The sequence below is a fragment of the Leucoraja erinacea genome, chromosome 7, assembly GCF_028641065.1.
Source record: "Leucoraja erinacea ecotype New England chromosome 7, Leri_hhj_1, whole genome shotgun sequence".
In the NCBI taxonomy this organism is placed as follows: domain Eukaryota; kingdom Metazoa; phylum Chordata; class Chondrichthyes; order Rajiformes; family Rajidae; genus Leucoraja; species Leucoraja erinaceus.
In genome coordinates, this window is record NC_073383.1 from 57940294 (window position 1) to 57967975 (window position 27682).

Genomic DNA, 27682 nt, shown 5'->3' on the forward strand with positions numbered 1-27682 from the left:
GTACACTGTACAGTCTACCAAGGTGAAGATGTTGCAAATTCAATCTTTTAACCTCATTGGATCTTTTGTCCCCAATTTAAAAACAAACATTTTCACTCTGATCATGCTTTTAAATGGACTATTAGCTCTTTACTGTTTTACTGTTTTTTTCCCAATTGTGGGTAGTTTGCTTCTCCAGCGATTCCAATGAAACTTGACCTCTTAATCATTGAATTACTAATGCTCAACTTTTGCCATTAGTGGTTTTTCTAATTTGTATAGAAATCAATTTCATTCAAACTGATATAAAGTGGACTATTTCACTCCTTGTTTGGTGTCAAATGTATCAAACTCTACAAAATGTTGAATTGGATTGTAATTCAAAGTAGCTAACTATGCAATGAAGTGACTTAAATAGACAGATTGGAATTACTCGCTGTTGATAAAAGCAAGACAATCTTGTGTTTTGTAGGTATAAAAGCTCTGGCAATGACTCCATACTAACTGAAACACAATATTCTCGAGTGAAGGCAACATTCCCCGGAAATTGGAATTCACAAATTAAAAAGGGCAACCACAGAGTTGCTACCTATAAGTAAGGTGAGTAAGCTGTATTAAAAATCTAAATTTTGCCTGGCAAGTTAATGTGAATGGTAACATTAGTGTTAGCGATTTCCTTACTAGAGATTTTTAACACATGGTCTTGCTACCTTTGTTCTCATTCTTCCTCCTATCTCTTGATATTTGCATCATGCTGGCGTTTAGTGGTACAGGATTTAACTTCTGTTCATTTGAATTTGCATAAGGCACTAAAGTAGGTGGTGTCGTAAACTATGAAGATGGATATCAAAAATGACAGCAGGATCTTGATCAGTTGGGCATTTGGGCTGAAGAACGGCTAATGGAGTTCATTGCAGATAAGTGTAAGGCATTGCATTTTCGGAAGTCAAATCAGGGCATGTTAGGGTCCCTGGGTAGTGTTGTAGATCAGAGGGATCTAGGAGGACACGTGCATAGTTCCCCTGAAAGTGTCATCACAGGTAGATAAGGTGGTAAAGAAGGTTTTTGGTACATTGGGCATCATCAGTCAGGATATTTAGTATAGAAGTTGGGATGTTTTGTTACAGTTGTAGAAGGGTGAGGTTGCATTTAGAGTATTGTCATCAGTTTTGGTCACCCTTCTTTTGGAAGGAATAAGCTCCAAACGTGTTTAAATTATTTGTGAAGATGTTGCCAGAACACTGTCTGTGCTATAGGGAGAGTGGGGCAAACTAGGACTTTATTCCTTGGAACACAGAAGACTGAGGGTTTAATAGGAACCCTAGGGGCAACCTTTCAACACAAGGTAGTGGGTGTATGGAATGAGCTGCCAGAGAAGATTGTTGAGGCAGATATAATAACATTTAAAAGACAATTGTACATGTATTTGAAGGTTTAGACGAATATGGGCCAAATGGGTCGAGCTTAGATGGGGCATCTTGGTGAGCATTGAACAAGTTGGGTTGAAGGGCCTGTTTATGTGCTGTATGACTGACTTAGTCTCATTGGTGTCTATAGTTTCCATTTTAATGAACCATTTTGAAAGTGTGGAAGGTTCTTGTACACAAAATTGGTTACATTTTTTCAAGCAACACATTGTGGTAGATTTTGTGCTTTAGTGTTGTACGGACTGAATATCTTTCTTCCAGAAAATGGAACCCTTTTGTAAATATGTAGCAGAATTTGAGAAGGAATAGTAATATTGTGCTTCTTGGTACACATAGCTGCCTGAGTAATATGTACAGGATGCTTGTTATCTTTTAATCATCAATATCGAAGCAATGGCCAAGAAAGCACATCAATGCCTCTACTCCCTTAGAAGGCTTAGGAAGGTTAGCATGTCCCCCAACAACTCACTAACGTCTACAGATGCACCATAGAAAGCTTTTTATCGGGATGGTTTGGGAACAGCTCCATCCAAGCCCTCAAGAAATTGCAGGCGTCTGGTCTGCGTCCACAATATCACACAAACCAACCTTCCTTCCATTGACAAATCCATTTACACCTCATGCTGCCTCGTCAAGGCCACCGGCATAATCAAGGACAAGTTGCATCCTGGCCACTTGCGCTTCTCCCCTCTCCCATCAGGCAAAAGATATAGAAGTGTAAAAAAGCACACTTCCAGATTCGGGGACAGTTTCTTCCCTGCTGTTATCAGGCAATTGAACTATCCCACCAACAACTAGAGAGCAGTCCAGAGCTACCATTAACCTCACTGGAGACCCTCGGGACTATCTTTGATCAGCCTTTACAGGACTTTATCTTGCACTAAACATTATTTTAGTTATTTCCTTTACCTATACACTGTGGATGGCTTAATTGAAATCATGCATGTCTTTCAGCTGATTGGTTAGCACACAAAAGCTTTTCACTGTACCTCAGTACACGTGACAATAAACTAAACTCAAACTCGCCTAGGCTATTCTTGTTTGGCATACAGCGTAATGGCTCGGTGTCCACATTCATTACAATTCAATGTGCAACATAGGTATGAGGTCAGCACACTTAACCATGATAGTGTCAGTCTTCAAGTGAGACACAAGCCTAGAGGACATTTTGTTCAACCCTGTGTGTATCCCAAAAGCACTGAGTCATATAAACAAATATCTTTCAATTTTAGAAAGAAAAGTAGTATCTGGCTCAAAACGTGTGAACTGATTTTTTTTTGTCTTTTTCTTTGTCCCGATTCATCACTGTGTGCTTAAAGTAATATAGCTAATCTGTTTTCATACAGATTCTTACAGTTTTGTGTAGAGAGCTTTGTACAGAGTCTCTGGGGGGCGCCGGAGGAGGGAGATGGCAGCCCTGCCGGCAGTCTGTTCATTTTTTCATCCTTTTTTGTTATGTTTAGCGTTTAAAGTTTGTTCTAATGTTCTGTTTGTTTTATGTGAGGGGGAGGGGTCGGGGGAAACTTTTTTTTCTGTTTCTTACCTTCTCGGAGATGTGATCAAGTTTCGGATCACATTCTCAGGGCTCAGCGGCCTACCATCGCTGGAGCTGGAAGCCGCCTCGGACAGTCGTGAGCCCCACCACGGGGCACGGACTTGCCATCGGAGCGGATGCCTTGCCTGGGATTTCTCCCACCGCGGCCTGTGGACTTACCATCAAGGGCTCAGTCTCGGGAGAGGCTAGTCGGGAGGTCCAACGCCGCAGAAGGTTCGTCCAGTCCCGACGTGAGGTTTGATCACCCGGGGCTGACAACCCCCTGATGCGGGAGCTGAACGCCTCGATGCGGAGGGCCCAAATGCCGCCAGCTACGGGCCTCAAGACCATCGGGTCAACGGGGGGCTCGAGGCCCCCGACCAAGGAAGAACAACAAGGGAAGGACTTGAACTTTATTTTTCGCCTTCCATCACAGTGAGGAATGTGATGGAAGGCGAAAAATCCATAATGTTAAGGATTGGTTTTGGAAAGCTAGTTTTAGTATTGTCAATAATGTAAGAGTTAAGAATGCTATCATGTGTACCACCAACAGGACAGTGAAATTCTGAATTGCAGCAGCATAACAGGCCTGTATACACAATGCAGAAAGATAATGAACACATTTCCAATAAATAAACCTAATACTAGTGCAAAAGGAAAACCAAAGTCCTTAGTGCAAACTCCATAATTGATCTAGTGCTGGTAATAATCATTGTATTTCTACAGGCTAGAATTTGTAGCACTTTATTATTGTGTATTCATTTATTAACAGGCTTTCAATAAATTGAAGAACAACTATTTGACAGATTTGTATTTTTAATTATGAGCTTATTGGAAGACCTAAATGCCAATTACATGTCCACGTGCACACACAACCAAAGTAGGTTGGAGAAGAAGAAAGTGGTGGAGTGGGTAGTGGTTTTATCATTTCGGCTTGATGACCTTTCATTGGGCCATCTAATTGAAATGGGAACCTTTTCTTTCCACCAATGCTGCCTGCTTTTGTACATTTTTAGAACTGCTGTAATTTGTTTTGTTTTTCTAATCTGACAGCCATACAGCAGCACCGCTTAGTTTGTTGATTGATGAGTCCTGTTTCCATTTTGCACAGTAAACTACTGAACAATGGGATGGAATTATGTACCTCAATTTACTCTTTCAGTGATGTAATGATGACGAATGCTAAGCGTTTTACTGTTACCACAACTGCAGAATGCAGGCCAAAACCTTGATGCGCCAATTCAAGGCGGATGTCAGTACTATTATGTTAACTTGTACATACATTTTCAAAATTCTAATGGCAGGGTATGATGTACTTTTGTTTTGTGAGATTGAACCGGTAAGCTTGGCCTCCATGCATGATACAATTCTTCTTTTGTTTCAGTGCTCTGCATGTACAATGATAGAGAGAGGTTACAGTTTCTGCTGTTAAACTTTTTTTTAAATGCTTAGTTCCACGTTGTGCCTTGCAATGGCAGTAGAGGAGCCAAAGAGATATCAGAATGGGTGAAAGGTTGAGAATGGGAAAGTGCATTTGATCAGGAATGGTGGGTTTGGTCCAAAGTACCAAAATAGGAGCCCAATTCCTAGCTTTCTCTCCACCCCATATTTTATCCTGTTTATAGTTACTCTGCACTGAAAGATGAATTAAGATAATTTCTTAGCAGTGAGAGGCAAAGGATTTTGTTCATAACATCTCGGGGAGACTGGCAGACTGGATCTAAAATTGACTGTGCAAGGAAGCATGATGGTTGATAGTTGTTTTTGTGACTGGCATTCTGTTATTTTGATTTTTTACAGGGCCTGGTACTTGGATCCTTGCTTTTTGTAATCATTTGGGCTTAAATGCAGAGGGCATGTTTAAAAAAAAATGTAGATATACAAATGGATGAGCCAGAGAGCTGTAAACTACAATTTATCGATCGTCCGGTCAGTTGGGCAGAAACAAGGCAATTTGAATCGAAAATCACAAGGTGCTAATTTGGGGAAGTCTTTGCAAAAATCAAAGAAACATACATTAATTAGAAGGGTGCTTAGAAGAATGGCAAAACGGGAATTGAAATGGGAATTAATTGAAAGAATAGTAATTGTGTTTCATGGAAATTAGTATAAGCAGTTGAATCAAATTTGCAACACATTTGGTTTGGGTGCCATATGCATTGTGATGAGCTGTTTTTGCCCCCTCCTTATTGGTTTCTGTTCCTTGCATTCTGCCTTAGTAATAATTTGTTTTGTTTTTTTATTTTTGTGAAAAGAAACCAGTCCATTCCGCCACCTCATTTTGAATGCTGATGTGAAGATTGAGATGAATCAGTGCATGATGGGAAACTTTATTGCTTAGGCTAAAAGCACCAAAATGGGCATGTGAGTGTGTAAATGAATTTTTGTCAATCATTTACATTTATAGATGCCGTTGTTAATCTAATTGGAGTCAATAATACATTGTTATTTTATTAGACCATCCATTAATCTATGGAATATCCACTTATTGATTTGCACTGGGGCGTTAGTTTGCGAGAGGGTTTATCAACATTAAAACACATTTGACCCGTTATGTCGCCTTATTCCAGATTTAAAATGCAGTCATATTATGCGCGGTTGTCCGTGTATGGGAAAATGACTGCAGTAGCATATTGGTCATTTTGAACCAGTATTTTTGTTGGTATATGGAAATTCCAGCAATTTGGAATAATTTTCTAGATTTGTAGATTAAATAAAATCTTTTAACTTGATGCTGTGCCCTGCAATCTGTACATTTGGAGGTTAGTAATTTAATTGTGTTTCGTTGCAGGAGAAACCCTGAAATTCACTGTGGCATCTAGGTTCAAAACGGTGGACAAGCTGGCGATGTCAAGGGTGCCAACACCCCCTCCGCCTGGAGAAATGTCTAGTGGACCAGTGGCAGAGAGTTGGTGTTACACCCAGGTACTGTACATCCTAGTGTTTCTGTGATTGATAAGTCATGATAGTGGGATCTACATTTCCCTGCAGAAATGAACAGTGGGGAAATTAACAATTTAAGTGTTATAATGCTTGCCTGTCTTTTGGCTTTATTACATTTGAATTGTTTTACTTCATAGTTAGAACAGAGAGACAACTGTGTGGGATGTATGCTTCTATGTATAATCAAAGATGTCCAAACAGACAAAAGTAATAACATGTTTGGTATTCACATATTATGTGAGACTTTGTCATAATTCAGATGTTGCGCATATCTGGTTAAAGCTCAGTCTGAATGAATGCTATGTGCTCTTATTGGACTTGAGCATGGACTATTCCATTGGTATCATTTGAGTAGGTTCAGAATGGAATTGAATACGATTGCAATTTTTCAATTATGGTTACGTGAGACTTTGTCATAATTCAGATGTTGTGCATATCTGGTTAAAGCTCAGCCTGAATGAATGCTATGTGCTCTTATTGGACTTGAGCATGGACTACTCCATTATCTGAGTAGTTCAGAATGGAATTGAATATTGCAATTTTTCAATTATGTACCCATTTCTGACTTGTTGGACGGTGATCATAAGCTGTTGAGGCCTAGCATGGCTTCGCCGTGATACAATTCTACACCTGTGTTTTGGGGCGATTGGCTTACACCAACTGCAACCATAACTTTTAGGTGAGAAACAAAATCCCAAATCAACTTTTCATTTCTGAATGGAACTCATCTCAGTGCACTATACCCCTGTCGTCCTGACCAATATTTATTTGTCATTATCAAATTGCATTTGAAGGAGTTTCATTTCAGCGCAAAATTGCCTTTTCCAATTTCTGTGTTACAACTGTGAGAACACATCAAAACATATTTTTGATTTAAATTGCCGGGGGACCTCCTTGCATTTGTGTCGTATTTTTCATGATCTAGTTTTAGGTTTGTATTTAGCTGGGGGGAATGCTAGTTTGTTTACAACTTGCTTGGGGTACTACACTGGCTACTTGATACCACTCTTGGTCAAGCGTTGCTTTTTTGTCCAGGTCAGTCATGCTCACCACATGTCTTTTGAGAACAAGGCTGTGAGAGATTTTGAGTCATTTAGCATTGGTTAATGTTTGGGTTATTGATTGATAAGCGATGGCTACCCTATCAAAGCGATGGCTACCCTCTATTTTATAAATAATGAATTAGACACATTGGGTTTTCCTGCTTTATTTAGATATGCCATTCTTGAGCAAATATCTCCAATTAACCATGCCAGTGTTATCAGACTTTGTTGAGATAACTTGGCTGGAGGAATAACCATTTGAGCTTACATTTTCAGTGCAAACATTGGGATTTTATTTGACACCTTCCCTAAGTGGATCTTTTGAACTCAATATTTTTAATAACACGGAAAGTAGATCAACTGAGGAGCATTTTTGAAAGTGGAGTCTGGGTGAAGCTATGAAAAGGCAAGGAGCATGTTTTATATGCTCTCTAATAGCAGTGGTGACGTAGAGCATGATATAAATCACAAATTTAGACGCTCATAAAATATTAATGGGGAAGGTTAACCTACATGGATTGGGTCAGCCAACTTAACATTATTAATGTGGAGGATAAATTTATTAAATGTAAATTAGATGGTTTCCAAATAGTTTATTGAGGCACCATCAAGAAGGGAGCAAGCTATTTCAGACTTAATATTGTGCGATGAATAAGCCAGTAGAGGATGTGCGAAGTAAAAGGCTTTAGCAAACACTGATTAGAATATTAAATGCTTTATAAATATTGATTTGGGAAACGGACCAATGGTGTGCAACAGGATGGTTGCTGAGTTCCCAGAGTTATCTATAATCAATGAATTAAATCTGGGAATTGTATTACCACCAGATCAGACCATATTACGCAAAGCTAGGTGACAACGCCATCCACAAAGATAATCCAATAGAATAGAAATGAGTTAAAGGAATGGACAGATGTATATGAAAAATTAAATGTCTTGGAAAATGAGCAAAACATTTTGTGGGAAAATGAAAGGAGAATTTGTTTTTAATTGTGAGCAATTTAAATGTTGATGATCCATGGGACTAAGATTTTGGTGTACATAGATCACTGAAAGTTAGTAAATGGGTTCAACGGGCAATTAGGAAAGCAAATATTACGTTCCCATTTATTGCAAAATGACGAACGTACAAGGGAAGTGTCTTCCTCCAATTATAGAGGCTTTGGTATGAATATGTCAAGAATAGTTTCTATGGTTCTAGTCCCCCTCTCTAAGGAAGCATGTACTTGCTTTAATTACAGTATGAAAACAGTCCCTTCGGCCCACCGACTCCGCGTCGACCAGCAATTCACACACACTAACACTATTTTGCACTAGAGACAATTTATAATTACACCAAGCTAGTTAGTCCACAAATCTGTAAGTCTTTGGGGTGTAGAAGGAAACCGGAGAAACCCCACGCAGGTCATGGAGTGAATGTAAAAAAAACTTCATATAGGCAGCACCCATAGTCGGGATCTAACCCTGGTTTCTGGCGCAAGGCAGCAACTCTACTGCTGCGCCATTATGATGCCGCCCCTATTAGAGGGAGCTCAACAAAAGTGCACCAGACTGATTCACGAATGGCAGGTTTGACGTATGAGAGTTTAGAGGCAGATCCTGTATTCTCTTGAATTTAGGAAAATGGAAGATAATGCCATTGAAGCACAGCATTTTTAAGTAGTTTTATGTGGTAGATGCAGAGTTGACTTTTCTATGACTGGAGTATCTAATTCCGAGTATTACAGTCTCGAAATAAGGTGCAACCCATTCAGAGAGATGGGAAAACCCTTCTTCCATGGTAGTTGGTGAGTCTTTGAAATTCCTTATCCAGGAGTGTAGTTGGGGGCTCACGGTTTAATTTCAAAGGAATATATATTTAATAGGAAAATTGAAGAAAATGAGTGCAGGAAAGTGATACTGAAGCAAAGATCAGCCATGTGATACTGAAGCAAAGATCAGCCATGTCATGGTGGAGCAGGAATGAGCCCAATGGCTTGCCCCTGCAATTTCTTTAACCAGACCTTTCATGGGATCGCTTGTACTGCTGTCAGTGATGCCTGTGCAACATAGTGAATGATGCAACACTACCAAGGCATCACTATCATAACAAGAATTTGAAGAAACAGTAGAAGCTTTTTCATACGTGCTCTGCAATTCAGTATGATCATGGTTTATCTACCTTAGTGCCACATTCCACACCAACTATGTAAATGGATTGATAGGCAGATACCTATCCTTCTGAAGCCCTCTTAAGTAGAAAAGTCTAAAGGTTCACCATGTTCTGAATGAATAAGTATCTGAAGAAATTTTGAAAGAAATGGCCATGGGGATTGTGGATACATTGATGGGATTTTTTTGTAATTCCATACTCTTAAATGGTTCTAATTTTGGCAAGTATCTAATGTTATTCCAATATTTAAGAAAACAGTAAGAGAAATTGTAACTACAATCAGTTAGCCTGACATCAGTGGCATGTGGGATTCAGAATAATGTATTGGCATAGATTGTGAATGATCAACAGAAAGAAAACAGTATAAATAAATGGCTTGATAGTTAGTGATTCGTGGGAGTGCTAAATGACTGAAGATGCTTGGAAACTGACTAGCACTTTTGCACTTACATGCTGGACTTGATCGCAGACTAGCAACGTCTAATTATTTGATAGTTTGCAATCACATACAGGAATGACAGGAATCCTTGTTGAATCACACACCTGTTATAGCAAGATGATCTGCTACTTTGAATCAGTACAGTCCTTAATCATTAAATTGGCACAGCTTCTGATGTTTTTGTTTTCCATTCAACTTGTGCTAGAGTTATTTTCCTCACCTGATGGAAAGCATAGAATGAGGATATACTGGGTTATGAAACTACGTATTGTAGTGTATTGCCTTTCCCTTGCTCCTGGTCTTAGGGTCATGGATGCCTAACTTTGAGGTCCTCGATCTAATCTGAAGTGGTCCTGAGTTGGACAACACTTCTACACTGCAGATGTTCAGTGCCTTCATTTCCTCATCTCCACAATGATTGTGTGGTATTCTATCCTACCCATGTCATCATAAACATTTCTTACACATAGGTAGTTGAGAATTAGATGCAGTAATTGTTTTCCTTGGCTTTAGCTCTCTTATACTACCATTGTAGGCCACAACAGATTGTTCAGTGCCACATATGTGGTTCTACTACAGACTACTCTCGTAGTACCTTGCATTCTGTATTTTTGCCACCTTGAAGTTTCCAAGTAGTGTTCAATTTATAGGAATGCAGATTAATCTAATGGTGATATGTAGTATAAAGAGATAGAAAATTCCCAATTGTGAATTAGTGTCCAATTTACATCTTGCCTGCTAACTCCAGAGGGCTTGCGTGTAGTAGTTTATTATTAACCTGCCTCCTGCATTGTTTTTGTTAATGGATATCAGCAATGTATTCCTTACTGTACATGTCTGACTGCATAGAAGGAAATATTGGGAACCCGGTATAAAATCACAGGCAAATTTATTTTCATTGATTTTAGATTTCAAATCAACTTTGAACTAATTTGTAAATTTAGCAAGCTAGTTAGACATTCTCACTTTGGAAGATGTATGTTTATTTCATGAAGCTTCATTGCTGGCATAAGACTGAGATTTGTACCCCCAAAAGTGCCATGTCGGAGGAAGCGTATCCATATATCTGTAGGGAAAATTAGTGTTTAAATAAATTAATGCTTCTGGAAATGCAGGAAGAATATAAAAGAAGGGAAAGTGTATAATTAGTGTAAATGGGGGTTGTTGAACAGCACAGATTCAGAAGGCTTCAAGGGTCTGTTTCCATATCGCATCTCGCTCTTTTTTTTCCTTTTGTTTACCCTCAAAAGATCTATCTCTGTACTGTACACTGACAATGACAATAAATTGAATCATTTCATTTCATTTTTTTTTTTCATTTCATTTCATTTCATTTCATTTCATTTTTTACAATAACGTTTGACTAAAACTGGTGAATTCCCTTAAATTCAAAGAAAACAGTTTGGCTAATGACATCCCTTAAACTGACAATGACAGGGTAAGAAATGTTTATGACTAGAAAAAAAATAGTTTTAAAATTTTTGTCAGGCAATGTGGGCAGTGCTGGCAAAGGTTACCATTTATTGTCCATTCCTAATTACTTTTAAATAGGCCATTAAGATGAACAGATTGCAATAGTTTGAATGGAGGTCGGATGATTGTAGGGTGTGGGGCAAAAGCTGTCTTGGAAAATTGCAAAGCTAAAGGGTATGTAACTGTCCAGGAGAAGAGTTGCCAACGGGAGAAGGAAATTGACAAACCCATACTACTTTGAGGTGGAGACGGAGCTGAGAATGTACTAGCCCCAGCTCCTTAAAAAGACTGGTTGGTAATGTTGTGTTCCTGTTAAAACCACCAAAGGAACTAAATGGAACATGGGAGAGAATAGAAACTGAAGTCTGACTCGGGATCTGGACTCTGAGACCCAAACATCATCAAACAAACTGGACCCAACCTTAATGGAGCCAGGCCCTAACCCCAGGGATCATGTCTGTCAGTCAGTCCTGGGGCCTTTCTCTCTTTCCCCGTCCCCCAAATAAAATTTTAAAAAATCACAATTTTCAAGTATGTAATTCAGGACATTATCTCATTTTTCGCTGTGCCAAGCATATCTTTATGTTCACAAAATTTAGATTATGGTTGAATAACAGATTAAAAATTGAGAGGCTATTATACAGGATCCAGTCACTCTGTATCCAGCAAAAGAAGAACTCCAAGTTGTAGTCCTTCTCCATAGAGCCTCTGGGGGGGGGGGGGGGGGGGGGTCTGCACTAAACGTTAGTGTTTCCATCAGAATATTGTCCTGCAACTTGGAATGTGTCAGTGTGTAGATTCAGATGTGGACAGCTCCTTTCACTGGAAAACCAGTATGTTTCAAGTAGGTCAAAGTATGCATCTATCTGAGTTGATGATCTTCAAGCAAGAGTTGGTGTTTGGTTCAGCTTGCATCTTTATCAAACTGCCAGCACAGCACTGTTATGCAGCAGATGATAAATGACAAAGAGCACTAACTACATTGTTTTCAACCTTAACAAAAATACATTCTAGAGGAGATTAAAGGGCCTGTCCCACTTACGCGACCTTTACGACTGCCGGGAACCGGTCATAGGTCGCCGAAATTTTCAACATGTTGAAAATTTAGTGGCGACCAGAAAGACGCTACGACTCTTTGGAGACCTCTCACGACCATAGGAGACCTCTCACGACCATACAGGCTATATGGTTGTGAGCGGTCTCCTATGGTCTTGTGAGGTCTCCAAAGAGCCGTAGCGTCTTTCTGTTCACCACTGAATTTTCAACATGTTGAAAATTTCGGCGGCCTATGGCAGGTGCCGGCAGTTGCCTGTAAAGGTTGTCTAAGTGGGACAGGTCTTAATGACTCCCTCATCTGCACAATTGTTACCTCAAAAGGAGTATGCAGTGGGATTGAGACTCCAGATCTGACCAAATCAGCCCTTCTTGTCTTCAGCTAAGCAAGGACATGTTTTTAGTTTGTTTTATGAGACACAGCATGAAAATGGGTCCAGTCGGCCCACTGAACATGTTGACATCAATCACCCATTCACATTACTTCCATGTTATCCCACTTTCTCATCCAAACCCTACATATTATGGGCAAACATCACAGCGCCAGAGAGACAGGTTCGATCCTGAATTCTGGTGCTGTCTGTGTGAAGTTTGCATGTTCTCCCTAAGGGCTGTTTCGAGGTGTTCCGGTTTCCTCGCCTCTGTAAACCAAAGGGATCAGTTTGACCAGTTAAAGATTACAATCTCGCATTTACTGTAATTGTCTGTGGTTGTTGAGGTCAGTTGGAATTGTTGCAGAGCCACACAATATGCAGACCAACAAAAATTCAAACAAGAGAATAACATCAATCGTGTGTATAAGGGAGCTTTGACTCGAGTGCCTTGGCTCTTTGGAATCGTTATCCCTCTTCTGCCCCTTTCTTTCCCAATGTAATGTAATTAACCCTTGCTGCTGCTGTTATAGCAGCCCTGGTGGAGTGAGATCCAGATCAATATCTACTCCTGCATAACTCAACTCAGTTTTAACACCTGGCAAGATCTGAGCAGATAGGTTCTTATAACGTCTTTTGTAACTAACAATCGTAGTTAGCTCAGAGTCTCAAAGGCTCTTGTTGACCTTGACGTATTGTTGTATATGTGTGTCCCCACACAACAAAAGGTCCCTGGATATGTCTTTAGCTATTTTGAGACCTGACACCCCTACTGCTCTGCTTAAATTAATTATAGCATAAAATACTATGCATATATTTGCAGATGTAATCATCCTCTCCTGTCACAATAATGTAGCGAGTGACCTGTTGCGCTAACCAACGCCAGGAGGATAACTACCTAATGAGGTCCGATCAAACCTAAGAATGTAGCTGGAACCCCCTGGTTAAATAGTGTTACACAATGTCAATCTCCCATAACTGCATTGTACTTTTCCTGGGAAACCTGTGTAACAGATATCCTTTACTAACTCGATATCCGAGGTGAACCCAACAACCTGGACCTCGTTAGCTGCAGTAAGTCTGATGGAAAGCCCCTTGGCACAGTTAATGACCCTATAGCTCAATATTGTCAAAGACCATTTAAATGAACTGCAATAACTCAGAATCTGTACCATTTTAAATGTAACATGAGCATTAAACAAATGCTTCACATCTCCTGAAGCAGCAAAGTACCGCTTTTTGGTACCATTCCAGCACTGTGAATACATACAAAAATAGGCATGACAACCCAAGCTATGAGCAGTCTATTGAGAATCTGTAGAACATATATTGATTTTATCATGCAACGGCTGATATCCCAAGCCACAGGCTGAACCAGCAAGTTACGATTAAAATAACCATATAAGGTTGCATTATTATTATTCCCGACAAATCGGAAATCAAACTGCATAGGCCAATTCCACAGCTGGAGCCTAAAGCGGCTCTTGATGACTTTATTTCAAGACCCGACTCATAAAGCAAAATGGAGGAAGACATAAAATACCATTCCTCATGCTTGTGGCGAGAATGTATCTTTCGCCACTGTTAAGCCACACATTTTTGCAACCTTTAAATTAGCATGAAAACAACATATCTATATTCGGTGTTGCATTGAATCAGAATTTCATAAATACTGTGTGGTCCAACCCCATTATGTTTTGTCATTGATCTGTACTTAATGATACTCCAGTGACAAATGAGATGATGCACCTTTTACAGGATCTTTTCCCTGATTGCACCCTCGTGCTTATCATATGCCACATCATAGTGTATTAACATGAAGTTGAGCATGCACCTATGCATATTCACCCAATCACTGTTTAACCCACAAAATGCACTTGAGGTCTATAGATAGTTGATACCAATACTGAAGAGTTAATAACTCATGCAAATCTCCTGCACCTCCAACTAGAGATGACATTCGCATTTTCCCACCTTAAGCTATAGCATCATTTTGCAATATAATGACATAGTTATTGATCAACTACTGGAGCAATACTGAATACTGTTTGTCCATCGTAGTGACTTTAGTGGCTTCAGCTGGTAATAGCAAAGTTGTATTATCAATGACCTTCATTGCCCTTATAGTTTGCCATTAAGCATGCTGTCAGTTCTCCCACTTGCACAGCTGCATCACATCTATTACATTGCCAGTTAGTCTAATGAATAGAAACTGCTTTATAACAACAAGGCTGTTCCAGGTTTTTTTTTTAATATTTTTATTTACTAGAAGTACAGTAAATTACAATCGTACAAGCCAGATATATTTTATTACTTTTATTGTACCCCTTCATTTTTTAAGCTTTAAGGAAAGATATAGATAAAGAAAGTAGAGAAAGTGAGAGAAAGAAAGTTGTGTTTGTGTAAAAGAGTGATCAATGAAAAAAAAAGACCCACCCATTGGTTAGAGAAAATAATTAAGAAATAGACCCTGGAAAAGAAAGGAGGAAAAAACCCCCCAAAAAACCAAAAACCAAGCTCTATTATAAAAACCGCACAAAAGGGATATACCGACTTCGTATTTTTCATCCCCCCCCTTACCTGATCCTGACACCGTTTCTTTTTTGAAGTACTGATGCACCTTATTCTTGTAGTAAGTCGATAAATGCAGACCACGTCTTTTGGAAGTGGTCTGATTTGCCTGCAAGGAGGAGTCTCATATCTTCCAGGTGTAATGTTTCAAACATATTTGAAATCCACATATTTAATGTTGGTATAGGAGCGTTTTTCCAGAATTTAAGTACAGGTGCACAACCTTTTATCCGAAGATCCAAATAACGAAAACCTCCGAATAGCGACATTTTTTCAGTCCTTGAAGAATGGTCCTTGAAAACGTTCACCGAGGGCGGCCCGCAGAGGTGACAGCGGAACCTCCGGTCGGTCCTCGAAGAAAGGGGAACTAAATCCCCATTCATAAAAGAGAAGGTGAGGGTATATTGCGCGAGGGTTAATAATTGACAATATGCTGCTACCTGCCCGCTGAGTTAAAAAAGTTCCCACGGTAGACTCACGATACACAGTGTATCGTGAGTCTTGCATGGGAACTTTTTAACTCAGCGGGCAGGCAGCAGCAAATTGTCGCTCCCTTCAGTTTCACCCCACCTACACCCCTCTGCTTCCCGGCCATGTGTGTGACCCCTTCCCTCCCCTCTCCAGCTCCCCGCCCATTGCACCGGCGCGGGGGTTTTGCACTGTCTTCACGTCGGAGCTAGTGCCAGTCACCGGAGACGTCAGGACCAACGGGACACCAGCCCCCAGGCCCACTGCAAGCACGGAGATCCCAGAGACCCACAGCCAGCAGCAGCCCAGCCCCGCTCCAACTACAGAGGAACACGCTCCCCGTAGGGACCGAAGCTGATGGTGTGCAAGGTGCGTCTTGGTCTTGCGGTTGCGGATGAGGGGGCGCAGCTCGGGCTGTGACGTCTCCGGCCACCCCCTGTACAGGAGCTGAGACTGGGAACTGTGGGGTTGTTTGCAGTTGCAGAGGGAGGGGGCAAGGGCGGTACAGTTCCCAGTCTCAGCTCCATTCCAGGGGGGTGACCGGAGACGTCAGGACCAACGGGACACCGACTGCAAGCACGGAGATCCCAGAGACTCACAGCCAGCAGTAACTCTAGCCCAGCCCCGCTCCAACTCCAGAGGAACCCGGGTTGCGGATGAGGGGGCGCAGCTCGGGCTGTGGGCGAACTGCCACTTGTCGCTGTAGCGGCGCATCGGGGAGCGGGTTCCTGTTGGTCCTGACGTCTTCGGCCATCCCCCTGGACAGGAGCTGAGAGACGTCAGGACCACCAGAAGCCGCTCCCCGATGCGCCGCTACAGCGACAAGTGGCAGTTCGCCCACAGCCCGAGCTGCGCCCCTTCATCGGGACACCGACCCCCAGGCCCACTGCAAGCACGGAGATCCCAGAGACTCACAGCCAGCAGCAACTCCAGACCCCAGCCCCGCTCCAACTCCTGGTGTGCACGGGGTGCGTGTTTGGGGGGGCGCAGCTCGGGCTGTGGGCGAACTGCCACTTGTCGCCGTAGCGGCCCATCGGGCAGCGGATTCCTCTGGAGTTGGAGGGACAGGGAGACACAGCGGCTTTTGAGAATGGTGGGCAATCACTTCCAAAGTTCTGCCCACACAGTCAGTACACCTCTCCTACACTTGTCTCCCGCACTAAGATTATCTCGCAGAGAATGATCCCAGCCTAACCCTCCCTATTCTCTCCTATTCTGCAAGAAAAAACTACATTGAAGACTCAAACTCGCGATCGAGTAACTGCCGGGATCGAGGCGCAAACTCGCGACCTTGCGGATATGAGCCGAGCACTCTACCACTACGCTAAAAATCTTCCATTCCGAAAGCCGAAAAATTCTGAATTACGAAAAGTGTCTGGTCCCAAGGCTTTCGGATAAAAGGTTGTGCACCTGTATAAGCTTTTTTTCCCCATTATTAGCCCATAATTAAATAGATTCTTTTGAAACACATTTAGTTCAGGGCTACCTTCCATTGTTCCAAAGATAATCCATTCAGGTTTTGGTATCAGTTTTATTTTGAATAATTTTGTGAAGATTTCAAAAATCCAGTCCATAATTTTTGAATTTTTATACAAAAAACAAATGAGTGCCGGTAAGCTCACCTGCTCCATGAGGTCGACATCATGCAGCCCTTCTACAGGTGCTGCTGCCATACATTTAAGCAGCCCTATTACAAGGCACTGCTGGCACGGCCTAGAGCAATAGGCCGGCACTACCATAGACTCGGCATCCCCATTATGCAGCCCTGTAGCAAGGCGCTGCTGGCACGGACTCTCTCATCTGCCCAACACTGCCATAGACTCAGCTTCTTGAGATCGGCATTTATCACAAATAGGTGAGACTTTAGGAAAAAGTTTACTTATTTTAGTTTTTGAATAGTATAATTTGTGTAAGATTTTGAATTGAATTAGAGTGTGTCTGACGTTAATCGAGCATTTATAATAATAATAATAGTAATTTTATTTATAGAGCACTTTAAAAACAATCATAGTTGCAACAAAGTTCTGTACATCACTAATCATTGACAAAAAAGTTAATACACACCAATAATAACAATCAAAAGAAATAGTAGGAAAAGACATGTAAAATAAAGAAACATTAAAAACAATAAAAACAGAAGCAAAGTCTCAGGCATGGTCAAAAGCCAGGGAGTACAAATGTGTTTTAACACTTGATTTGAAGATGGACAGTGAGGGGGCCTGTCTGATGTGCAACGGCAGGGTGTTCCAGAGCGCTGGAGCAGCAACAGAGAAGGCTCTATCCCCTCTGAGCCTCCGATTAGACCTCGGTACCTCCAGGAGCAGCTGACCTGAGGGTCAGGAGCGTATGGGTGGAACAGCTCAGCGAGGTAAGGTGTGGCGAGCCCATTCAGAGATTTAAAAACAAATAACAGTATCTTAAAATGAACTCGAAAGTGCACCGGGAGCCAGTGGAGGGAGGCCAGAATTGGCGATATGTGCTCCCTCTTTCGAGTCCCAGTTAAAAGGCGAGCAGCAGCACATATTTATGCACATATTGTAAATGTTGCAGGTTTCTATTGACTCCAATCTGTTGCCCAGAGCGGAGTCACAGGCCAACTATCCATATGATAACAACCTAATTTAACTAGATAGAAGAGACTGAAACATTTCTCCAAATACAGCGTCAAAATATAATTTTAGCCAAATACAGCGTCAAAATATAATCCAGACAATACATCAAAAGTGTTTTTGAACTCTGAATAGTCCTTTGAATGATTTATTGTTATCATACTGTTAAATTGCCTCATCATAGCAATGCCTTCAAATATCTCTGATGATAATTGTACATAGAAACCCTATGAAATATGTTTGATCACCCTTCTTTCATAATGAACAGGCCACGCCTGCCATAATTTCGTGTCTGTCCTGAACGGCAACTCTGGCCCGGTTCTGATAATTCTCACATGTCCCAAGACAACTCTTGCCATAATTCGACCTTGCCTTGAAAGACCATTCCCCATATCTCCGAGGCTGTCTTGGAGGCAAACCTGGCTAAAATACTGGACCTGGCTCAACACTCTTCTGGCCAAATTCCAACCTTCTTGGAATACTAGTTTACCTGGTTAAAATGCCTCTGAGTAGACGACAATGTCTCAATCATTTGTGTATTGCACAACCAATTGTAAATCTTACCAACTTGTTCGTGGTCACTTAGTTGTAGAGTAACTCTGGTCAGCTTTAATGCTGCCACCAGCTTCAGTAAACTGCTTCCTGCCGATGATGCCGTGGGGTGTGTTTTCCCCTAACTATGAATCCTTACTCGTTGTTGGCCTAATTGGTCCAACAGTTTATGCTTCGTCCTTCAGGATTTGCCTGTGGAATAGGTCTTACCTGAATAGAAGATTCGGCGGGTGGCTCTAACGTCCCCTGATAGCGGTGTTCACTGCATTGTGTTGGGATGGCAACCTTGCTGCCAGGAATCATACCTCTGACATGTGCCCTTCATCCCTTGAGGTATGCTCCACGCTATACCCTCAGCCTCGGCATCAGATTTACACTGACCCGGCATGTTCTCCTCTTCCATAAAGGAGACATTAAGCAGCCCCACTACAAGGCGCTGCTGGTGCGGCCTCTCCAACAGGCCCACCCTTCAGGGTCATAAAATGCCCCGGTAAGCTCACCTCCTCCATGAGGGAGACATCATGCAGCCCTTCTACAGGTGCTGCTGCCATACATTTAAGCAACCCTATTACAAGGCACTGCTGGCACGGCCTAGAGCAATAGGCCGGCACTACCATAGACTCGGTATCCCCATTATGCAGCCCTGTTACAAGGCGCTGCTGGCACGGACTCTCCCATCTGCCCAACACTGCCATAGACTCAGCATCCCCATTAAGCAGCCCTGCTGCTGGCGCGGACTTTCCCCATAGTCCCACACTGACACAACTCCTGATGTTAGGGTGTATCTAGCTTGAGCCTCCTCTCAAAAGGGCTCCATCCTGGTCAATCTCTACATTTTCCAATTTACCGGAAGGGAACCCTCCCGGCACCAGGACTGACCACTTGGGTCGGGGACCTCTGCGGTCTGGGCACCTCGTTGCTGGTGGATTTCCCCTCCCCCGGGAATTCCAGCACGCATATATATATTACCGGAGGAAAAAACCCTACCGGCACCAAGGCTGACCGTTCCAGTCCGTTTAACCCCTTTCCTGGGGACCCCAATTTTGGTGAGCCCCAGGTTCCCAGCCAAGGTCTGTCAGCCCTGTTATTTAGTATAAATTATGAAATTGTACCCTAAGGTGCTATGGATTATACACAGTCTTAATTTCTCCTGCTCCCGTCTGACTGTCAATACCTCCGTTGGCTTCCAACCTTTACCGTAGCTGCTAATTGGAGACAGCGGCTGATTGGAAGGAAAGAGACCGTTGACCGTTTGTTGATTGGACGGGAATTTTAAGGCAAGCTGGTCAGTGATTGGACGCAACCCCCTTAGAGACAGACAAATAATCTGGCACAAAAAAAATCGGAATTCCGATTTAAATCTGATGTAAGGTACATAGGGTGATATATAGGGTGGTTATCGATTAATTCTAGACAACAGATTAAAGATAATCTAACCACATTAATTCACTCAAGGTGTATTATGATGTGTTCTACAGTATGAAGTGTACAGCAAAACCTGCACTTCTAGAGTGGTCTATTGTGTTGTTTCTTCAGCGGACCACAGATTTATTTTAAAGGTAGGCACTAAATTCTGGAGTAAAGAAAGCTGCATTCTGGAGAGTTGCAGTTGATGAGGTGAACTAACCCGACGAGATTGAGACATGCTATTAATGCATTCCGTTTTTGCAAGAGGAAGACAGGCGGTATACTTGAATATATTTGAAAAACAAACAAACAATAGAGAGGCAGTGGTGCACTCCAGGAAGTGAGGAGGGATTAGCGCTACTTCAGTTACACTTGACCATGGCCACCGTCGTTGTTCCTGGATTCGTTCAGAAAGTACCACTTGAAAAGAAGTAGTACCTGCATTGTAATGGATTAACCCACTGAAACTTGGAGCAAGGCTGTCACACGCTAGTATTAGGGTTATTAAGTTATTGAATTTAGTAATTTCTCATACAATCTATGAGTATTTTGTTTACACGCCTGTTATGCTGCTGCGAAGAAGAGTTTCATTGTTCTGTTGTGGGTACACATGACAATTATACATTCTTGACCCGACTCTTCACTCGTGCATTTGTGCAATAGAAAACAGTTAACCAATGCACTCTGCGCCAAGTTAAAAAGAGTCAGGAAGTTACTATTCACCTCCAAAGAGCAACCCCTTTGTTAGGTGGTTTCACTAAATGGTGTAACTCAATATTCCTCCAGCAGTTTGTTTGTTTTTTTGCTCAAAATCTGCAGCATCTGCAGTCGCTTGTGATTTAATACTATGGTCCGCTGCGATCTAACTAATGGATGGCCCCATGCTGAAGCACATGCAGCATTGAAATGCTAATATGACAATTAGCATGAATATTGAACAATACAGTAACACGTAGCTCAGAGGACACTGGGGTTTATTTTTACAAATGCCAATTTTCACACAGCAAGTCACTTTTGGCAACGATACCAGTTTTTCAGAAGGCAGACTTGAACAGATTTGCACTGACCACTTGAAAATAAATCAGTGGTTAACTGGCAATGTAAATGTGATGGTTTGCCTGCAGCAGGTACCGTGAAACAAAAAGATAAAGAGCTGGTTTCAGTCCAACAGCAGTACAAAACTTGAAACAGCTGGTCACAAGGCTAAGTGACTGAAGTTCTTCAGGCTGCTGTGGAAACAATTCTGCCAAGGAATTGGGCCACTTTCTTTAGCACCCAATTATCACAGAAAGACTGTTTTAAAAATATGGAGATTTGGGATGCGTGACATATACTTTTAAATCACATTATTTTTCTTTCATTTAATATCATTTCAATCTATAACAGCCTCTGCTGGTGAGAATTTGGTCATTGATTGAGGTACTATTGGTATCGCGTTATCCATAGGATTTTGTTATGGCCATGCCCCAGCTGCATAAGGGGGCTGCAGAAGTCGTCCGAATATCTGTTGGCTCGGGGTCAAATAAAGTAAAATTTGCCCGTGCTTTGGTTCTAAGGACAGAATTTTTCATTTCTAACAACAGCAATATTAAGCCAAATATATATTTATGGCAATCTGGTTGATAGTTACATGATCACCATTAGAAAGAATAGCATTTTATTCTTGATTTACCACTGAATTCAAATTCCTCAGCTGTTGTGATGTTCATACCATTTGAAGGAAAACCATTTTAATCTTGGTCATAATTGTTTGGAGTTTTTTAAATGCCTACAGAAACTTTTCTCAATATAGATCTATCCTAACCCAATCTTTGATCATGAGCTAGTAATTTTGGTTGCAACTAGTGATTCTTATCTAACGTTTCTGACCATTTATATTGTTGCACATAATGGAACCTTCAGCTTTTGCTGTGCTTTGTATTATAGTCCCCAAAGTGCATTTAGTGAAAGTGCATGGTCAAACAAGTTTCAACTTCCAAGTGATGAACAGATGATTCTTGGCTTGATTCTATCAAGCCTCTGCACCTGGTGCTGTATCTAGCTGGCCAGGCAGACGATCTATGGGTAACAATCATAAGATACAAATTGCTAAAAAATTATCATTATTTCTAGATTTTTGTCTTTTCTTTTGAGCAGATTGTGCTATGGGATAAAAATGGGATATTCCTGATTCCTATCTCCACATTATCTTTCCTCCCTGACTCATCTGGCAATGAACACATTACCTGAATCCGCCTATTATTCAAGTTAACAGTGTTAAATCAAATAAATTAGTAGGTTAACCTATGATGAGTGTTTGTCGGCACTGGGCTTGTACTCGCTGGAGTTTAGAAGAATGATGGGGGGCCTCATTGAAACATACAGAATAGTGAAAGGCATGGATAGAGTGGATGTTGAGAGGATGTTTCCACTAGTGGGAGAGTCTAGGACTAGGGGTCATAGCCTCAGAATTAAAGGGCATTCTTTTACAAAGGAGATGAAATGTCTTTAGTCAGAGTGTGGTGAATATGTGGATTTCTTTGCCACGGAAGGCTGTGGAGGCCAAGTCGGTGGATATTTTTAAGGCAGAGATAGATAGATTCTTGATTAGCAGAGGTGTCAGAGGTTATGGGGAGTAGGCAGGACAATGTGGTTAGGAGGGAACGATAGATCAGCCATGATTGAATGGCAGAGTAGACTTGATGGGCCGAAAGGCCTAATTCTACTCCTATCATTTATGACCTTATGATATGTACTTGAAACTACAATGACATTCTTACTTGGTGCAACTGAACAGGCTCAATAACACACAAATATACAATAACCAATATAATACATTAATACTCAGCAATGCTAGGTAGCCATAATACTGCAAAAGGAAAGTCTGGAGTGCAAATAAAAACAAAGATCATTGTTGCTGAGGTTGTAGTTAGTGTTGTGCAGTGTTCAAGAGCCTGATGGTTGCAGGGAAAAAGCTATATTTTAACAATGATGATCATGGTTTTCAGGCTCCAGTACTACCATCCCGATTATTGTAGCAACATGTGCGTGATCAGCATGGTGTGGGACTTCTCCGGATCCATTTAATGCTGAGGAGTTAATTCCTGTGGACTGGGCAATGTCTACCAGCCTCATTTGTTCCTGGGCGTTCAAACCAGGCAGTGATGCATCCAGTTAGTATGGTCTCTAATGTACGCCTGTAGAAGTTCAATAAAGGATTCGGCGAAATATCGAATCTCCTCAATATTCCAATGAAGTAAAGGCATTGATGAAAATAAAACATAAGTGCTGGAGAAACTCAGCAGGTCAGGTAGCATCTGTGGAGGGAATGGACAGAACATTTTTGGCAAGCACCCTTCTTCAGACATCTGGCATGGATGAACACTATTGCGTCAATGTGTCGTGTCCAGGACAGATCTTCAGAGATTTACATACCCAGAAACTTGAAGCTGTTGACTCTCTCCACCGTCATCCCATTGATGAAAACTGGTTCATCCCTACCATTCTTGCCCAATCCTTCCCCTCACATTTTCCTACCTATCTCCCCTCTACTCCATCAGCCTGAGAAGGGGTCCCAACCCGATATGTCATCTGTCTAGAAGTGGCCTAATCCTGTTGTGTTCCTCCACAGAAAAATTGTTCTTTTAAATTATTTGTTGAAGTTCTAATGTTTGAGATCGTTAAACACTTGCACCGTGTTTTCAGATGCTGGCTATTTACCTGTAAATAAGCTTTTTTCAGTAGCATGACATCTATGAAAGAATTACAAATCCTTTGCCCTGTTGTGTGCAAAATGGGTACACTTTAAAACAATGGCCATAAATACTTGGGACAACTTGTGATCCTGAAAAAGATACAAAAATAAAAACTACACAATGGAGTGTTTTAAATGCTGGACCAATGGTATTTTTCTAAAATGCGTCAGTAGCGGTGAGACGCTGGGATTCATGCAAAACAGAACACAGCGACTTATAGGTATTGACCTATAAGTCCAGGAGCGAAAAAGACGACAAAAAGTTGTGACCACTGCCCAGGCCATCACCGGCTTTGACCTCCCCACCATCAAAGGGATCTATTGCAATCGCTGCCTCAAAAAGGCTGGCAGCATCATCAAGGACCCACACCATCCTGGCCACACACTCGTCTCCCCGCTACCTTCAGGTAGAAGGTACAGGAGCCTGAAGACTGCAATGTCCAGGTTCAGAAACAGCTGCTTCCTCACTGCCATCAGGCTATTAAACTCAACTCAAACACAATTCTGAATATTAATAGCCCATTATCTGTTTATTTGCATTTTATCTGTTTTATTTGTTCATGTGTATATATATTTATATAATCATTCAATCAGTTTTATTCGTCAAGTATATAATGGTATATGGACACATTGATCTATTCTGTATTTATGCCTACTATATTCTGTTGTGCTGAAGCAAAGCAAGAATTTCATTGGCCTATCTGGGACACATGACAATAAACTCTTGAATCTTGAATAAGCTATGAGCTCTGAACTGCAAAATACTATATTATTATTTGTTATTTGCACTATATTTGTTATTTATTGAACGTTTTCTTTTTTTTCCCCATTATATATACAATGTTTACATATTCACATATTCTGTTGTGTTGCAAATTTCATTGTCCCATCCGGGACGTATGACAATAAAACACTCTTGACTCTTGAAAAATAATGGTTTTGCTTGCATGACACAGTTCATCATACATTGTGTATAGCCATTACATTGGATGTCTGTGTTGCTCTTCAAGTAATAGCTTTTTTCCCCCCTCAATATTCATTTTATTAGGCAAAGCCAGCACTTTTTTGCCCTTTACGGTGCTAATAAACTGAAATTATTGCTGTAGTGTTGTTGGGTGGAGAAATTTTGTATTTGAACCCAATAATGAGGAAGAGATAACAATTCTTTCCAGTTTCCCTTCATTGTTTTGCAGAGTATCTTGAAGACCTGTGATGTACACTGCAAGCTTTTTGGCCAATGCTTTCCTCGTCTTCTTGGGCACTTTTGCTCTCCACAGTTATTCACAACCAGAAAGAGAACAATGTATGGTGGAAAGCTAATAGTGGGGAAATGTCTTTATTCCAGTTTTGTATGAGATGATCACTGTTCAGTTGGTGGGAACGGTAAATCTAATCTCCATTTTAGGGCTATATATTATTATTCCTTTCAAATCCTTTCTTTTGGTTAATATTTAGGTAAAGGTGGTAAAGTTCTCCTACATGTGGACCATCAATAACTTTAGCTTTTGTCGAGAGGAAATGGGTGAAGTGTTAAAGAGTTCAACTTTCTCATCTGGGCCAAATGATAAAATGAAGTGGTAAGTTTTATTTCTATATATTGACACAGCATAAAACACATTCTATTACTGGTAATCGTATTCAAAAGGGCTAAAGAAGTGGAATTTAGGAAGTAATTCATGTATCTATGAACTGTTTTGTGGCTAAAATCACTTCAGGATACCTAATAAGTATATTAATTAAAAGGTTAAATATATTTGGCAACAAGAAAAATATTTGAAATTGATGCAAAATAATACATTTTATATCTCCACACTGTCTCTTATAATTTATCATTATGCAGTACTGTGCATAATTGTATGGAAGACTACAAATTGAAGTGTTTTGGGTAGAAGGTATGGTGTTGAAAGCATTCTGATATTTAGTCATTGTTATGGTTGGTACTGTTCTCGCTTTAGAGAGCATGCCGCTTGTGTTTTCCTACCTCTCCTTATTTGGATTCCATAACACCATGCACCTGATCAGCTATTCTAACTCCTCCACCTCCTGTTCTTTTGTATGTGCATATATCATACTTCAATTAGGATGTAAGATATACAGTGCCTTCCATAATGTTTGGGACAAAGGGCCATCATTTATTTATTTGCCTCTGTACTCAATTTGAGATTTGTGATATAAAAAATCAAGTGGCTAAAGTGCAAATTGTCAGATTTTATTAAAGGGTATTTTCATACATTTTGGTTTCACCATGTAGAAATTACAACTGTGTTTATACATAGTCCCCCCATTTCAGGGCACCATAATGTTTGGGACACATGGCTTCACAGGTGTTTGTAATTGCTCAAGTGTGTTTAATTGCCTCCTTAACGCAGGTATAAGAGAGAGCTCTCAGCGCCTAGTCTTTCCCCCAGCCTTTTCATCATCTTTGGAAACTTTTATCGCTGTTTATCAACATGAGGTCTTCTTCTTGCGTATGGCGTCCACAACCTAAAGTTGTAGGACAACTTGTTCTATCTTATTTGATTGTGCACGCCGGGCTGATTGCATTTGTCGAAACAGGGCGGACCACGTGAAGGTTGCACTCTTCCACCCCAACATGAGGTGTGGTGTGGCGGCACCTATCGGCAGCGGCTCGACTACAGTCCGTCTGTCTTTTTTTTAATTTTTGTCTCGTTAAATGTATGTCTTGACTCGAGTTTTTATTATTTTTCTTTAGCTGTGTATATGTGGGGGGGTGGGGAAACCATTAATCTCTTCCCTGTACGGGGACCCAACTTTTTCCTTGTCGGGTCTCTGATGTCATTGGGCCTAGCATCGTGGAGCCAGCGGCGGCCTCCGGCCGGGACCAACCTGAAGGCTCCAGTCACGGAGCCTGCGGACCTGACATCACGGAGCTGGCCGTCTTCGGAAGGGGGAGAGCTGTGGTGGCGCGTGGCTGTGACCCGACTTCGAAGCTTCGAAGGCTCCGGCCGCAGGCCCGGTGACGTTAACATCGGGAGCTCGCAGGTCCCTGGTGGGAGACCGCTTTTTGGAACTCCCACAACGGCAACTTCTCCCGCTGGGATTGCGGGGTTTAAAGGACTCGGAGCGGGGCCTAACATCGCCCGGCGCGGCTTAAACGGCCACAGGACTTACCATCGCCCGCCGGGGGCTTTAACATCAGAGCCCCAGTTCGCCTCAACGCTGCAGTTGGACTGCTGGACTGCGGGAGAAGAACAAAGGGAAGTGATACGACTTTGCCTTCCATCACAGTGAGGAGATGTTGGAGATCCACCGTGATGGATGTTTATGTAAGTGTGGGTCTTGGTTTTTTTTGTAATGTAGGACTAGAAAATGCAATTTCGTTCAAATCAAGCTGTTTGAATGACAATAAAAGGCATTCTATTCTATGAGGACCAAAGTTGTGCCAAAGAAATTCAAAGCAGCCATTATGAGACTGAGAAACAAGAATAAAATGTTAGAGACATCAGCCAAACCTTAGGCTTACCAAAATCAACTGTTTAGAACATCATAACCATATAACAATTACAGCACGGAAACAGGACATCTCGACCCTTCTAGTCCATGCCGAACACATAATCTCCCCTAGTCCCATATACCTGCGCTCAGATCATTAAGAAGAAACTGAGCACTGATGAGCTTACTAATCGCAAAGGGACTGGCAGGCGAAGGAAGACCTCCACCGCTGATGACAGAAGAATTCTCTCTATAATAAAGAAAAATCCCAAACACGGGTCCGACAGATCACAAACACTCTTCAGGAGTCAGGTGTGGATTTGTCAATGACCACTGTCCGCAAAAGGCTTCATGAACAGAAATACAGAGGCTACACTGGAAAATGCAAACTACTGGTTAGCTGTAAAAATTGGATGGCTGGGTTACAGTTTGCCAAGAATTACTTAAAAGAGCAACCACAGTTCTGGAAAAGGGT

General features: G+C 41.5%; 1 protein-coding gene across 6 annotated transcripts in view; it reads left to right on the forward strand.

Moving 5' to 3' along the window:
• spopla (speckle type BTB/POZ protein like a) overlaps nucleotides 1–27682 on the forward strand; it is a 188808-nt gene that overhangs the window by 95970 nt on the left and 65156 nt on the right. For 3 of the 6 annotated variants that reach the window (XM_055638657.1, XM_055638652.1, XM_055638653.1), the window contains 4 exons: nucleotides 452–579; nucleotides 5196–5304; nucleotides 5732–5865; nucleotides 25210–25331. In XM_055638657.1, coding sequence (XP_055494632.1) covers nucleotides 5788–5865; nucleotides 25210–25331 — 200 coding nt within the window. In that variant the 5' untranslated portion in view covers nucleotides 452–579; nucleotides 5196–5304; nucleotides 5732–5787. The remainder of the gene's footprint in view (nucleotides 1–451; nucleotides 580–5195; nucleotides 5305–5731; nucleotides 5866–25209; nucleotides 25332–27682) is intronic. The other 3 variants (XM_055638655.1, XM_055638654.1, XM_055638656.1) reach the window with 3 other exon arrangements.